Genomic DNA, 14,034 nt, shown 5'->3' on the forward strand with positions numbered 1-14,034 from the left:
TCTTTGAAGAGTATATTATTTTTTTGGTGGATGCTGTCATATTTCCTTTTATTTTATTTTATTTTTTTAACCATAAGAGACTTTTTTTTTGCATATATATATATATATTTTTTTTACAAATAGTTTATTGTCAAATTAGTTTCCACATAACACTCAGTGCTCATCCCTGTCATATTTCCTTTTAAAAAATGTTTACCAATGAACACTCCCACTCAGTCTAGTCCTTGCCCTTCTGTTCTCCCCGGATTACCAGTGGGAATGAGAAAACTCAGAGCTAGGCTAAATTAGACTCAGGTTTTCCCCAGACACAATATACAAAGATGATGAAACAGTTTTGGATTTAGGGCTTTGAGGAGTTCAGGCCTACACTTTAGTGCCATTTAATCTAATTATTGCAGATTAAATGAGAGCTGTCAGTCAACCTGAAGACCAGTTTGTTACTTATAACATTGTTTCTGGGACAGGAATGTTATGGTTTGTAGTTTTAAAAAACCCCAAAACAAAACAAAACAAAAAAACAAAACAAACCTTTTGAGTCACAGCAAGTGTTTATTAAACTCCAGCGTATATCAAAGGTGCACTAGGTAGCCAGGAGCTGCAACAGTTTCTGCCCTCAAGAAACTGATGATCAAGGAGATAGTAACTAACTTTGTTAGGTGTGAGAATGTGATTACAATTCTGTAAAAAAAAAACTCTTGTAAAAATACTTCAGGAAAACAAGGAGAGAATTAAAACAAGTGTTGCAAATGTTGAGTTGGCGAGATGCATGTATGTGGATTTGTTATGTCTAATGACTAGAGATATAAGAATGTAGATTCATTATTTTACTTTTTTAAAAAAAGATTTTATTTTTAAGTAATCTCTACACCCAGTGTGGGGCTCGAACTCATAACCTTGAGATCAAGAGTCTCATGCTCCTAAGCCATGCCAGGTGCCCCTCTCTCTACCTTTGTAAATATAAATAATAATATTCTCAGTCCTCTAGAAACACCAATATATAAATATAAAATTTCAATATAAGAAAATAATAAAGATATATACCCAAAAAAAAGGACCCAAATCTGTTTAGGTGGGATTGAGCAGGACCGACAGTATGAGTAAGAGCCCAATTCCTGTGTCAAACTATCTGGGTCCAAATTCCAGTACCTCATCTTTTTAGTTATGTGATATTGGCATGTAACTTAGCCTCTCTGTGCTCAGTTTCCTCTATAATAAAACGGGGATAATTATAGTACCTAATTGAAGATCAAATGAGATAGCTTGCAAAGTCCTGAAACAGTGCCCAGTACATAGTATACATGACACTGTGTGTTACAATTTATTACTATTATCAATGTTACTATGAAGGCTTTTCAGAGATGTCTTAAGGCAGAGATGTTTTAAGAAAAGCAACATAACTTAAGGCCAATCAGATGTAGGGGTGTGTGTGTGTGTGTGTGTGTGTGTGTGTGTGTGTTGAGGGGAGGTGGAGGGAGGAAGATAATGTGATTCCCATATTTCTAGCTTAGGTGACCAGTTGGATGATGACATCATTAACTAAGAAGGGAATATAGATGAAGGAGAGTTTATCACTTGCAAATTGTATTTCTAATCATATAAACAAATGAGCAAGTATACAGCAAACTGAATTACCTCAGAATTAAGACATCGTTCTGAGAATGAGAAGGTAAAGTACTAGTGAAAATTGGCAGCATGAAATGTAAAATGAGGGGTGCCTGGGTGCCAGTCGGTTGAACATCTGACTGGCTCAGGTCACGATCTCATGGTTCATGGGTTTGAGCCCTGAGACAGGCTCTGTGCTGACAGTCTGCACAGGCCTGCTTCGGATTCTGTGTCTCTCCCTCTCTCTGCCCCTCCCCTGCTCACGCTCTGTCTCTCTTTAAAAACTAAACATTAAAAGTTAAAAAAAAAATAAATGTAAAGTGATAAAGATTCTAAAAATACTTTAAGGGCTAACTTTATCTAGAATAGTAAACATTATTGTTATACACCTCACACACATAACCTTAAGTGAGATAATTTGAGTTCTAGAAGATACCTGGAAATAACACTATTTCAGAAATCCAACAACTCAGATATTAATGGAATTGCCTTAAAATAAATATATTTCTCAAAGGTTATAATCAAATAAGGTAGCTGTCCTGGTTACTGAGGACTCCTTCCACATAGGTACTACTTGAGAATTCTCAAGTAGGGTCCCCACTAAAGCACATACTGTTTGGGGAACGGGCAGAAAAGCACAGAAATGATCTCTGGAATATTTTACTTTGAGTGTCCCAAAGTCTTGTCCCTTATCCACAGTTTCTTCTATTAGCTATGACATCTATTTACTTAATAATCTCTCTTTAGAATTTGAAAACATGTAAGGAAAAATAAGCAATTTGGTAATGTATCATGGCACTGATCTAGTCATGATTACAGCTATTACCAGTTTTCATTTTAATTTTTATTGTTTTTTATTTAATTTTGAAACAATCTAGGAGCACCTGAGTAGCTCAGTCGGTTAAGCGTCCCACTTCGGCTCAGATCATGATCTCATAGTTCATGGGTTCGAGCCCTGCATCAGGCTCTGTGTTGACAGCTCAGAGCTGGAAGCCTGCTTCAGATTCTGAAGTGGTTTCCTCTCTGTGCCCCTCCTCCGCTTGTGCTCTGTCTCACTCTGTCTCTCAAAATAAATAAATAAATAAATAAATGTATGTAAAAAATTTTTCTTAAAAAAGAAACAATCTCAAACCTCCAGAAAAGTTGCAAGTACAAGTACAAAATTTCTCTCCAGTCATTTGAGAGTAGTTGCTAATATGATGCTTCATCACCCCTGCATACTTCAGTGTTTTTCCTGCAAGCAAGGACATTCTCCTACATAATCACAAGAAAAGCATCAAAGTCAGGAAATTAACATTGACATATCACTATCATCTAACCATCAAAGTCTATTCAAGTTTCACCATTGTCCCAAATAACATCCTTTACAGCAAAAGGATACAGTTCAGAATCACACATTGCTTTCAACTCTGTCTTTCTAGTCTCCTTCAATCAGCAACAGATGCTCAGTATTTCCTTGATTTTTCATGACCCGGACACTTTTGAAAATTATAGTCAGTTACTTTGTGGAACATCCCTCATTTAAAGTTTGTTTTGATGTTTCCTTATAATGAGATTCAGGTTAAGCATCTTTGGCAGGATGTCAAAGAAAACATGCTATACTCTTTTCATTATTTGCTATCAGATTGCACATGACTTTTATTTGTCCCATTACTAGCTATGCTTAACTTTGAGCATTTGATTAAGATGCTTCCCCATATGAAGTTATTCTTTTCCCCTTAATACAGTATTGAGGGGGAGGTACTTTAAAGCAGTATAAATATTCTGTAATAATATTCTTTTTTTTATTTTAATTTTATTTTTTTCAATGTTTTATTTATTTCTAGGAGAGAGAGAGAGAGAGTGAGAGAGACAGCGTGAGCAGGGGAAGGTCAGAGAGAGAGGGAGTCACAGACTGAAACAGGCTCCAGGCTCTGAGCTGGCAGTCAGCAGAGCCCGATGCGGGTCTCGAACCCACGAACCGTGAGAACATGACCTAAGTGAAAGTCGGACGCTTAACCGACTAAGCCACCCAGGCGCCCCTGTAATAATATTCTTTACAAACTTTCTATTTATTCATTCGTTTATATCAGGATGGACTCAGTTTATTCAATGAGTTATAATTTCATTTTGTGATATTGAAAGTTTCCTTGGGGTGCCTGGATGGCTCAGTGGGTTAAGCGTCTGACTTCGGCTCAGGTCATGATCACACATTTCGTGGGTTTGAGCCCCACGTCGGGCTCTGTGCTGACAGCTCAGAGCCTGGAGGCTGTCTTCAGATTCTGTATCTCCCTCTCTCTCTGACCCTCCCCTGCTCATGCTGTTTCTCTCTCTCTCTCAGAAATAAATAAAACACCTTTAAAAAAAATTAAAAAAATAAATAATTAAAAAAAAGAAAGTTTCCTTGATTTTCCCTTTCGGTGGCTCCTGATAGGGGTGGTAGCTGCTGAAGGTTGGTGTGGCTGTGGCAATTTCTTAAAAAAGACAATGAGGTTTGCTGTATCAGTGGACTCTTTCACTTGAGCACTTAGATGCCACTGTAGGGATATTAATTGACCCAATTTCAGTATTGTTGTGTGTCAAGGGATAGGAGGAGAGGGATCCTGGGGAGCGGAATATTGGGGAACAATTTGAACACATACAACATTTATGGATTAAGTTCATTGTCTTTAGGACCATGGTTCCTGGCACTCCAAAACAATTGAAATAATATCAAAGATCACTGATCATGATAATGAATATAATAATAATGAAAAATTTTGAAATATTGTCACAATTACCAAAATGCAACACAGAGACACAAAGTAAGCAACTGCTTTTGGAAAAATGGTACTGATAGACTTGTTTGATGCAGGATTGCCACAAACCTTCAATTTATAAAAAACACAGTTTCTGAGAAGCACAATAAAACAAAGTGCAAAAAACAGGGTATGCATGTAATTCCAAACTAACACCAGGAGGTTCATGCTGACTTTCTCCCTTTCCATATTTGTAATTCCCTTCTCTGACAGTGAGAAACCTGGTTTCCATTATCCTCAATATATTTACTTATTTGATGTATCCCCCTGTGTAACCAAACTTTCACTGCTATCACCCTCTCTCTGCAGAGATGTCCTACTCCCTCACCTGAGCTCTGATACCTTGTGCTGGGTTCCCCTCCTACATGGAAGTGTTCCTTACTCTACTAGAGCACCCATGCTCTGTCTTAGGTACTTCCTCATGCACAAAAGTCCTTCTCTCCCTGTTTGGGTTCTGACCCTCTACAAGTAACTGCTCTCTCCACCCCACTCAGGCTCTGAGACCCTGCACTTAGCTGCCTTCCTTCATGTATATTCCTCTCACTCCTTGCTATCTGAAATCTGCACTAAGCTCCCACCTGCATAAAAGCCCTCCTCATCATACCTGGACTCCAAAACTGCCTTCTCATGCAGATGCCCTCCTCACCCCACTCTTCCTCCTCACCCCCCTCTCTTAGCTGCCTCTCCACCGAAATAGCTTCTTTATCCCTCCTGTGCTCTAACACCCACCAATGCAGATATCCTCCTCACCTTGAACAGGCTCTGACACCCCGCACGAGGAGGATGCCCCTTTGTGGGGATGCCCTCTGCACCCTGGTTGGACTCCAACACCCTATTCTGGGCCCCTGTGGCTTACCCACCTTGCACACACTACTTCATTTGGCCCCACCTAATGGCTTTAGGACTGAATTATTCAGGAAGAGAAGAGGAAAATCCATACAGTTGTTTATACATGAAATCGTTGTCTTTTGTTATTAAAACATTGCTTTTGACCTTTTGTACAAAAAAGATTTAGCTAAACCATTGATGTAATTTTTCTGTTGAACCACTCTATCTCATAAACTATGGAGTTTACTTAGAACAATGTTAATTTGTCCATAATTTGTAATATCTGTTATCACTAATTCATTCAATTTCCCCAGAATTTGTTTCAAATCACAACCTCTGTTACAGGTGTTTGTATCCAAAATCAGGGTAAAAGGCAAAATCCTCACATAGAGGCCAGAAGGCTTTATGTGATCTGGCCTCTTCTTCCTCATCTCTGCCCCTCAACTCTTTCCCCAGGCTGCTTCTTTCCTGCAACCCTGGTCTCTATGAAATTATTTTTTCATTTGTATTAAGTATAGTTGACATACAATGTTAAGTTAGTTGCAAGTGCACTACATAATGACTTGACAATTCTATACATTATGCAATGCTGACCACGATAGGTGTAGTAACCATCTGTCACCATACAAAGTGATTATGATATCACTGACTATATTCCCTATGCTGTACTTTTCATCTTTGTGGCTTATTTATTTTATAACTGGAAATTTGTATCTCTTAATCCCCTGCACCTATTTCTCCCATCTCCCAAGCCCTCTCCCTTCTGGCAACTTCCATTTTGTTCTCTGTATTTGTGAGTCCGCTTCTGGGTTTTGTTTTTTGGGTTTGTTTGCTCATTTGTTTTTAGATTCCATATATAAGTGAAATCATACGGTATTTGTCTTTCTCTGAGTTATTTCATTTAGCATAATACCTTTTTTGTCCATCCATGTTGTCACAAATGGCAAGATCTCACTCTTTTTTATGGCTCATTCTTTTTTACTCATTTTTATTTATTCAGTATGTATTTATTCTTCACACACATATCATATCTTCTTTTTTTAATGTTTATTTATTTTGAGAGAGAGGGTGGGAGAGAGGGGGTGGGCAGAGAGAGAGAGAGAGAGAGAATCAGAGAGAGAGAGATAATCCCAAGCATGCGAAGCATGGAGCCCTGTGTGGGGCTCGATCTCATGACTGTGAGATCATGACCTGAGCCACAATCAGGAGTCAGACACTTAACCAACTGAGCCACCCAGGCATGCCTATACCATATCTTCTTTATTCATCTATCAGTGGACACTTAGGTTGCTTCCATATCTTAGCTATTATAAATAATGCTGCAATGAACATAGAGGTGCATATATTTTTTTGAAATAATGTTTTATTTTCTTTGGGTAGATACCCAAAGTAGTGTAATTACTGGATCATATGATATTTGATGGATCATATGATATGATATTTCTATTTTTAATTTTTTTGAGGAACCCATACTATTTTGCATAGTGGTTCCACCAATTTACATTCTCATCAATAGTGCATTAGGGTTCTCTTTATATCCTCACGAACAATTGTTATTTCTTTTCTTTTTGTTATTAGTCATTCTGACTGGTATGCAGTACTACTTCATTGTGGTTTTGACTTGCATTTCCTTGAGGATTAGTGATGTTGAGTATCTGTTCATGTGTCTGTTGGCTATCTGTATATCTTCTACACCAAAATAAAAAGCTTTGCACAGCAAAGAAAACCATCAACAAAACGAAAAGGCAACCTACGTATGGGAGAAGATACGTGCAAATGATTTATCTGCTAAGGGGTTAATATCCAAAATATATAAAGAACTTATACAACTCAACATCCCCGAAAACAAATAGCCAATTAAAAAATGGGCAGAGGAACTGAACAGACATTTTTCTAAAGAAGACATGAAGATGACCAACAGATACATCAAAAGACGCTTTATGCAATTCTTGAAACAATGCCTGAGCCATTCTTGCCTCAGGCTTTAGGGCCTCTGCCCTGATTCCTCTTCCTGGAACACTTTCTCCCCAGATATCCCCATTACTCATTCCAGTGACTCAGATCTCACCTTTTCAATGAAGCCCACACTAATGAGCCTGTTTAAAATCGGAACTGCCTCCAACCCTATTTTCCCTGCCACTTACCGCTTCCTAATATACTATACTCCTAATACTACTTGTTATGTTTATTTTTCATTTGCTGCCTTTTTTCCCACTGTCCTCACTAAACTATAGCTCCACAGGGCAGAGAGTTTTGATAATTTTGTTCATTACCTAATATTTGTTGAATGCAGACAGCCATTTCCTGAAGCAGATTGAATCCCAAAACTAAATTCAGAGCACCATCTAGTGTTCCTGGAAGGATATGATTGCTACTTAACCCGACACTCTTATTTGCATTAGCCATGGGATACACAGTACTGGTTTAATCAGTTCTCACTTGCTCCCTTTTTTACTGCCCTCTGTGGTTCTGTGAAAATTAAAATATTTTTGATGATTAAACAGTCATGGGACATGTTGACTTCTCTAAGAGTAATCTCTTCTCCAAGGACTTGCCTGTTGCTCCCCAGAATTCCTCAGGGTTAAAAGTGTAATGAAGGGGTGCCTGGGTGGCTCAGTCTTGGTTTTGGCTTGGGTCATGATCTCACAGTTCATGGGTTTGAGCTCCGAGTCAGGCTGGCAGAGGGGAGCCTGCTTGGGATTCTCTCTCCTTCTCTCTCTCTGACCCTGCTCACATGCCTGCACTCTCTCTCTCTAAATAAATAAACATTAAAATTAAAAGTGTGGAGGCGCCTGGGTGGTTCAGTTGGTTAAGCATTCGACTCTCGGTTTTGGCTCAGGCCATGATCTCATAATTACGTGAGTTCAAGGCTTGCATCAGGCTCTGTGCTGACAGCGAGGAGTCTATTTGGGATTCTCTGTCTTCCTCTCTCTCTGCCCCTCCCCACTCGCACTGTCTCTGTCTCTCTCAAAATAAATAAATAATCCTAAAAAAAAGTGTCATGAGGGTCTCATGTCTTTTATAAAGCCTTAAAGCGTCTCTCCTTCCCTACTTCCAAAAAAAAAAAAAAAACCCAGATACAAAAACAAGATAATAACCTTTGTTTTTTTGGTACCTACAGCATTTCTCCAGAATATAACAAAATATATTTGTCGATTTAAAATTTTTTTTAAAAGTGATAGAATGCTAGCAAGGGTAATGGTAATAATGTTTAAAATAGTATCAGGATTCTCTAAGATAATGAGCATAGACTTCTGATTTAGAAAATATTGGTTTGTTTGGGTACAATAAAGAGGAAAAATGAAGACAAGGAAAGCTGCTTTAAAAGCATTAAAACATTTAATATTTGGGGCATCTGGCTGGCTCATTTGGAAAAGCATCTGACTCTTGATCTCAGGATCATGAGTTCAAGTCCCATTTTGGGTGAGATTACTTAAATAAGTAAATAAGCCTTCAGGAAAAACATTTAATATTTAATAGTAAGTTATGAAAGGTATAATTAGCTCATTTTGACTGAATGCTTATTATACCCAGCACTATTCTTAAAGTTCGTTACCATCTTTACACCCTATCATGTAGATTGTCTACATTAAGTCCCATATTTCAGAAGATGGAATGGAGACCCAGAGAAGTTAAGTACCTTGACTGAAGTCACAGAACTAGTAAAGAGTAGAACTGGGTTAAAAACCAGCTAGGCTGGCTCCACAGGCCATGCCCATGAGCTCACGCCCATGCTTTTATTCACCTCCCCAAAGAAATGAATGACGCTGCTTTTTTCAAAGTCCTTGGCTTGCTCAAAGAAACTAATTTATTAATGTCCTCACCTTCCAAAAAGGAATCAAGGCAACTTTTAAACAGAATAAAGGCATATACAATTATCCAAAAAATTAAATTTTTTTCTTTTCACAGTTAAGAAGGTAGAAGCTATAGCATTTGCCTTTCTAAGGATTTATGTTTTGGCCACAAATTTACATTCAAAGGATGTGGTGGCAAAAATCAAAAACCACATGAACATCAATATCAAAGGCAAAGGGTGATATGCAAAGGTATGGTGAAGAATGTGTTGGTCTTTGCTGCCACTCTCCCTCAGAACTTTGATTCTACCCTTCTATTGTCCAAAGCTTCCCCCAAGTCTACCACTAGTTTTAATGTTTCAAAGTAGATAGAAGTGACTTAAGTTCCCAATACCAATTAATGTACTTGAATTTGACTCATCTCAGCTGGATGTTAGAAAACAAGCGATTGTGTATTAAAGTGAGTCAATTAAGCAGTGATTTAATAGGCAACATCTAGAATTATTTGCATTATATGTTATACTTTTAAAAGGAATATGAATTCCTTAATTTCAGATTGATGGAGTTGTTAAGGGAATATTTATGGGTAGGAGGATTCGCAACCTCTCTTAGGTGATTCTGGAAATGGTGCCTCTCTCAGCATCCTCATCTGGAACCAAAAACTCTTTTCCGAAATGTTTATAGAACTCTTTAAATCTCCTAAAATACAAGCTTATTTGGTAAAGGGAAGTGGTTATTCTCCATTTTTAAAAAATATTTTATTTTTAAGTAACCTACCCCCAACATGGGGCTTGAACTCACAACCCAGAAATCAAGAGTCACATGCTCTGACTGAGCCAGCCAGGTGCCCCTGGTTATTCTCCATTTTGGGTAGAGATTTTCAACATGTGATTTGAAGATTATGTATGGATTCATCAGAAGAGATTCCCAGCCCCACCTGTGACCTATTGCATTAGAATCTTCCAGCTGGGCTGAGGAATCTGTATCCTAACCATCTTCCTGAGGTAACTTGCGTGTGTGCATGAGTTTGGTAACCACTACCCTATGGGGATAATTTTGAAAAATAAAGCACCAGCATCATTTGGGTTGTTGGATTCTTTCCTATTATAGACCACAGACCAGAACTTCAAGGAGTATCATGTAAAAACCTAATTATAAGAAGATCAAATATAATTTTAGGAGGCTAATAATTAACAAATCTATTTACAAGATTATATGCCTTTTTGTTGTAAATTATATAGAAACATCTCAATGAATTATATGTGTAAAACGTCTCAAAGAATTTTTAGTGAGTGTTAATCCTGCTTTGCCTTCCATAAAATTAACGAGCTGGCCAAAGTTTTTACTATCTTACCCACAGGAGTCTCCAGTAACCCTCAAGGCATTCTCTAAACAAGCCTCCTTTCCTGTATAAAAGGAACTGAGTTTTGTCAACTGTACAGAACTTAGGCTGATTACACTTAAAGTGTTTACCAAAGGAGACTGTGAATTCTGGAGTTCTAGAAATGTTATAAAATAGTAAATACAATCATTTTTTGGATGAGCAGAGTGTACAGTAGCCTAAAGGTAGAGGATCCAAAAAGAAGGCCTAGAAGATTCTTTCTAGTTTTATAATTTGACTAACCTGCCTCTCCATCCAATTAAATGTCAACTTATTTTTGTTTTCTTTTTTAAGCCTGGTCCCCTCCCCCATTTCATTTTTTAAATTGGCTAAATCTGGCAAGAATTCCTTGCCACTCCCTGATAACCCCTTGAGAATCCTTTGCAAATACAGTTTAGATGTGCATAAATACAAAAAAGGAAACCACTTAACTTGATGATAATATACCACCCAGATAACTCAGATACCTAACAGAATTCTTTCATTGAATTGTTTGGTTTGGCCAAGTTAACTGACCAAACCCCTTCCGTTACAACATATAATTACTCTTCTTTCTCACACTTGTTTTTACTTGTCACTTACTCTTGGGTCTTATCAATTGCCACAACTTTTCTTCTCCTTTATTTATAAGCTAAGTCACTGTTCAACCAAGAAAGTCACTTACTGTGAAAGTCTTTCTTCTTTAGAGCAAGGTTGCATGCCACTGTGCTGACAGAGTAGAAAACAAATCAAAGGAAAGAGTTGAGTTGGGTTGCTGGAATCTGTACAATGCTGAGTACATTGAAGCAGCTGGGAACCAGGAACATTCAGTAATAACTGATTCCAAACCACCTTTTAAAATCTAAAAATCTCTTCTGGAGGGTGAGTAGTCAATCAATTTAAGGGCAGAACTCTTCTTTCTTTTTAAGTTTATTTATTTACTTTGAGAGTGTGCACATAGCATGAACAGGGGAGGGGCAGAGAGAGAGGGAGAAAGAGAATAAGGGGAGAAGACTTTATTTTTTAAGTTTATTTATTTTTGAGAGACAGAGCACAAGTTGGGCAGGGGTAGAAAGAGAAAGAGAGAAAGAGAGAAAGAGAGAGGGAGAGAGAAGACACAGAATATAAAGCAGGCTCCAGGCTCTGAGCTGTCAGCACAGAACCCAATATGGGGCTCGAATCCACAAACTGTGAGATCATGACCTGAGCCTAAGTCAGACACTCAACTGACTGAGCCACCCAGATGCCCCTGGGGAGAACTATTTAAAGCTTATAACCCTAAGGCTGATTCTGTGAAGTTATACTGCATTCCACTTGGTAAAACTTAAATTTTTATTTTTAATGTTTATTTATTTTTGAGAGAGGGAGTGAGACAGTGTTACTGGGGGAGGGTCAGAGAGAGAGGGAGACACAGAATCTGAAACAGGCTCCAGGCTCTGAGCTGTCAGCACAGAGCCAGAAATGGGCCTCAAACTTATGAATGGCAAGATCATGATCTGAGTCAAAGTTGGTCGCTCAACCGACTGAGCCATCCAGGTGCCCCTACTTGGTAAAACTTTTGCAAACGCTGTTTATTTATTTATATTTGAGAGAGAGAAGGAGACAGAGAATTACAAGTAGGATCGTGCTTTGTGAAAGCAGAGCTCCACTTGGGGCTGGAACTCACAACCCTGAGATCATGATCTGAGCTGAAAGAGTCAACGGAGACTCCCAGACATCCATCCCTACTTGGGAAAACTTTTTAAACCAGATATTATCTTTCCTTCAAGAGTTCGTGGGAAACTCTAGCATTTTAGTTTAAATTATGCAACTTCTATGCCTGTTCCCGTATTTGTTCTACTGTATCTGGATTTGATAAAATTAACTAAAACTTTTAAAACCAGATTTAATTTTTCCTTCAGATCAGGGAAACTCTAGCATTTTAGTTTAAAATATGTAACTTCCTTTCTTGTTCCTATATTTGGATTTGTTCTACTCCGGATTTGCTCCAGTGTATCTGTGGAACCAGGCTACGAATAATCTTTACTCAGCATTTCTTCTATTTCTTGAATGCAAATGGAATGGATTGGTGGGACTAATGGCTAGGTGTTAGGGGACACCTATGATTTTGCCATTTTCTTTGTATACCGATGAAAGCTTCTTATAGCTCTACAGAGAAATAAATGAGGCAGTGTGAGGCTGGTTAAAATGGACAAAGAAGCAGGAGCTCTAATCCAGAACAGGTTCTGGAATTAGAATTTCACTTGGCTGTAAAATTAGAGGCTGAAAAAGCTATTTAAATCTTCCAAAACTTTTTGACCCAAAAGAAATGCTAATCAGTTACCGACATAATTAACCAGTGTATCCTGATAAAAAAAAAAATACAGCATGATGGCCTTTCAAGGCCAGGTAAGAATTAATGAACTGACAACAAAGTCACATATTTTTAACCGAAATATACTGATATCCAAGTGCCCAGAAAAACAATTGCGAGTCTACTGTCCATGAATTTACTGGAAAGCACTGTTAATGGCACAACTTGGGAATCTCACAGACGTGTGAACTAGCCAGCACCATTTTGTGGGAGAGTGGGGGGTGGGGGTAGACTGGACGCTTTGGGCAGGGTTGGGAAGATTATAATTTAAGGCAATTAAAGAAAGGGCCCCCGCAGTGGGGTCCTTCCGTGGCCTCTGACGAAAAATGTTGCGGGAGAAGTAAAATCGCCCCAAACTCCCACTCAATGCTCTGGTTTCCGGATACTTTCGTTGGCGGCTGTGGTGGGGTAGGCTGACGGTCCCCCTACAATTTACATCAAAATGAGCGCGCGGGGTAGACGGTCGCTGTGAGCGGGCAGCGCCTCCCCCCAGGCCCCTGCTCACCGTAGAGCCCAGCGCGGGGGAGGAACCTCCGGGCCAGCCCCGCCACGCGGATGGGCGTCTCCACGAGCCAATGGGCGCGCAGGGAGGCGGGGCAGGGAGGCCGAGGGGGCGGGATTTCCCGCGCGGCCGCTAGGCGCCTGGCGAGAGCTGCCCGGGCGGCGACGGCGGCCGCTCCTGCGAGAGAGGGCGGGTCGGGGTCAGCTGCTGCAGGCGGGCGGGCGGGCGCGGGGAGCTGTGGGCGGCCGCCGTGTCTCCTGCCACCTCCCTCCCTCCGCCACGATGCCGGGAATCGACAAGCTGCCCATCGAGGAGACGCTGGAAGACAGCCCGCAGGTGAGGCGCGGGCGGCAGCGGGCGGCGAGGGAAGGAGCAGGGCGGGCCGACCCCAGGCCCTGGGCCGCGGCGGCCGCAGGTGCCCGCCCCGGCCCAGGTGGGCGCTGTCACCCAGTGTCCCCGCCCGTCGCGGGCCGCGCCCAGAGCAGCCGCGGCCCGACTGCCAGCCCGAGGCCCGCGTGGGCCTGCGCGGCTGGGCCGAGAGCCGCGCGCAGGGTCCCGGACGTCGGAGGGCGGCGACCGAGCCTCGGCCGCGTTCGCTTGTGGGCCCTGCGGTCACGTACGCGCGCGGGGCTCCCTTGTATTTGATGAAAGGTGCATTTTTATCGCGGTAACGTGAGGTGATAAATTTCAGTCCTGGGATTTTTCTCCCCGAAGATCTCTTCGGAGGAAATGCAGAAGGAGAAAAAAAACCCTGTAGACTTATTACATGGTTTCTGAGCAAGCTAGGGAAGGAAATGGATAGTTTTTCTTCGGGAGAT

The 14,034-nt window shown here is 40.4% G+C and overlaps 1 protein-coding gene across 2 annotated transcripts in view; it reads left to right on the forward strand.

Moving 5' to 3' along the window:
- The first annotated feature begins 13,439 nt into the window (after positions 1-13,439).
- Positions 13,440-14,034, forward strand: part of APPL1 (adaptor protein, phosphotyrosine interacting with PH domain and leucine zipper 1) — a 45,949-nt gene continuing 45,354 nt past the window's right edge. For both annotated transcript variants that reach the window (XM_039242441.1, XM_039242440.1), the window contains exon 1: positions 13,440-13,552. In XM_039242441.1, coding sequence (XP_039098372.1) covers positions 13,499-13,552 — 54 coding nt within the window. In that variant the 5' untranslated portion in view covers positions 13,440-13,498. The remainder of the gene's footprint in view (positions 13,553-14,034) is intronic.

Source organism: Hyaena hyaena, unplaced genomic scaffold (genome assembly GCF_003009895.1).
Source record: "Hyaena hyaena isolate Hyena2069 unplaced genomic scaffold, ASM300989v1 scaffold_212, whole genome shotgun sequence".
In the NCBI taxonomy this organism is placed as follows: Eukaryota; Metazoa; Chordata; class Mammalia; order Carnivora; family Hyaenidae; genus Hyaena; species Hyaena hyaena.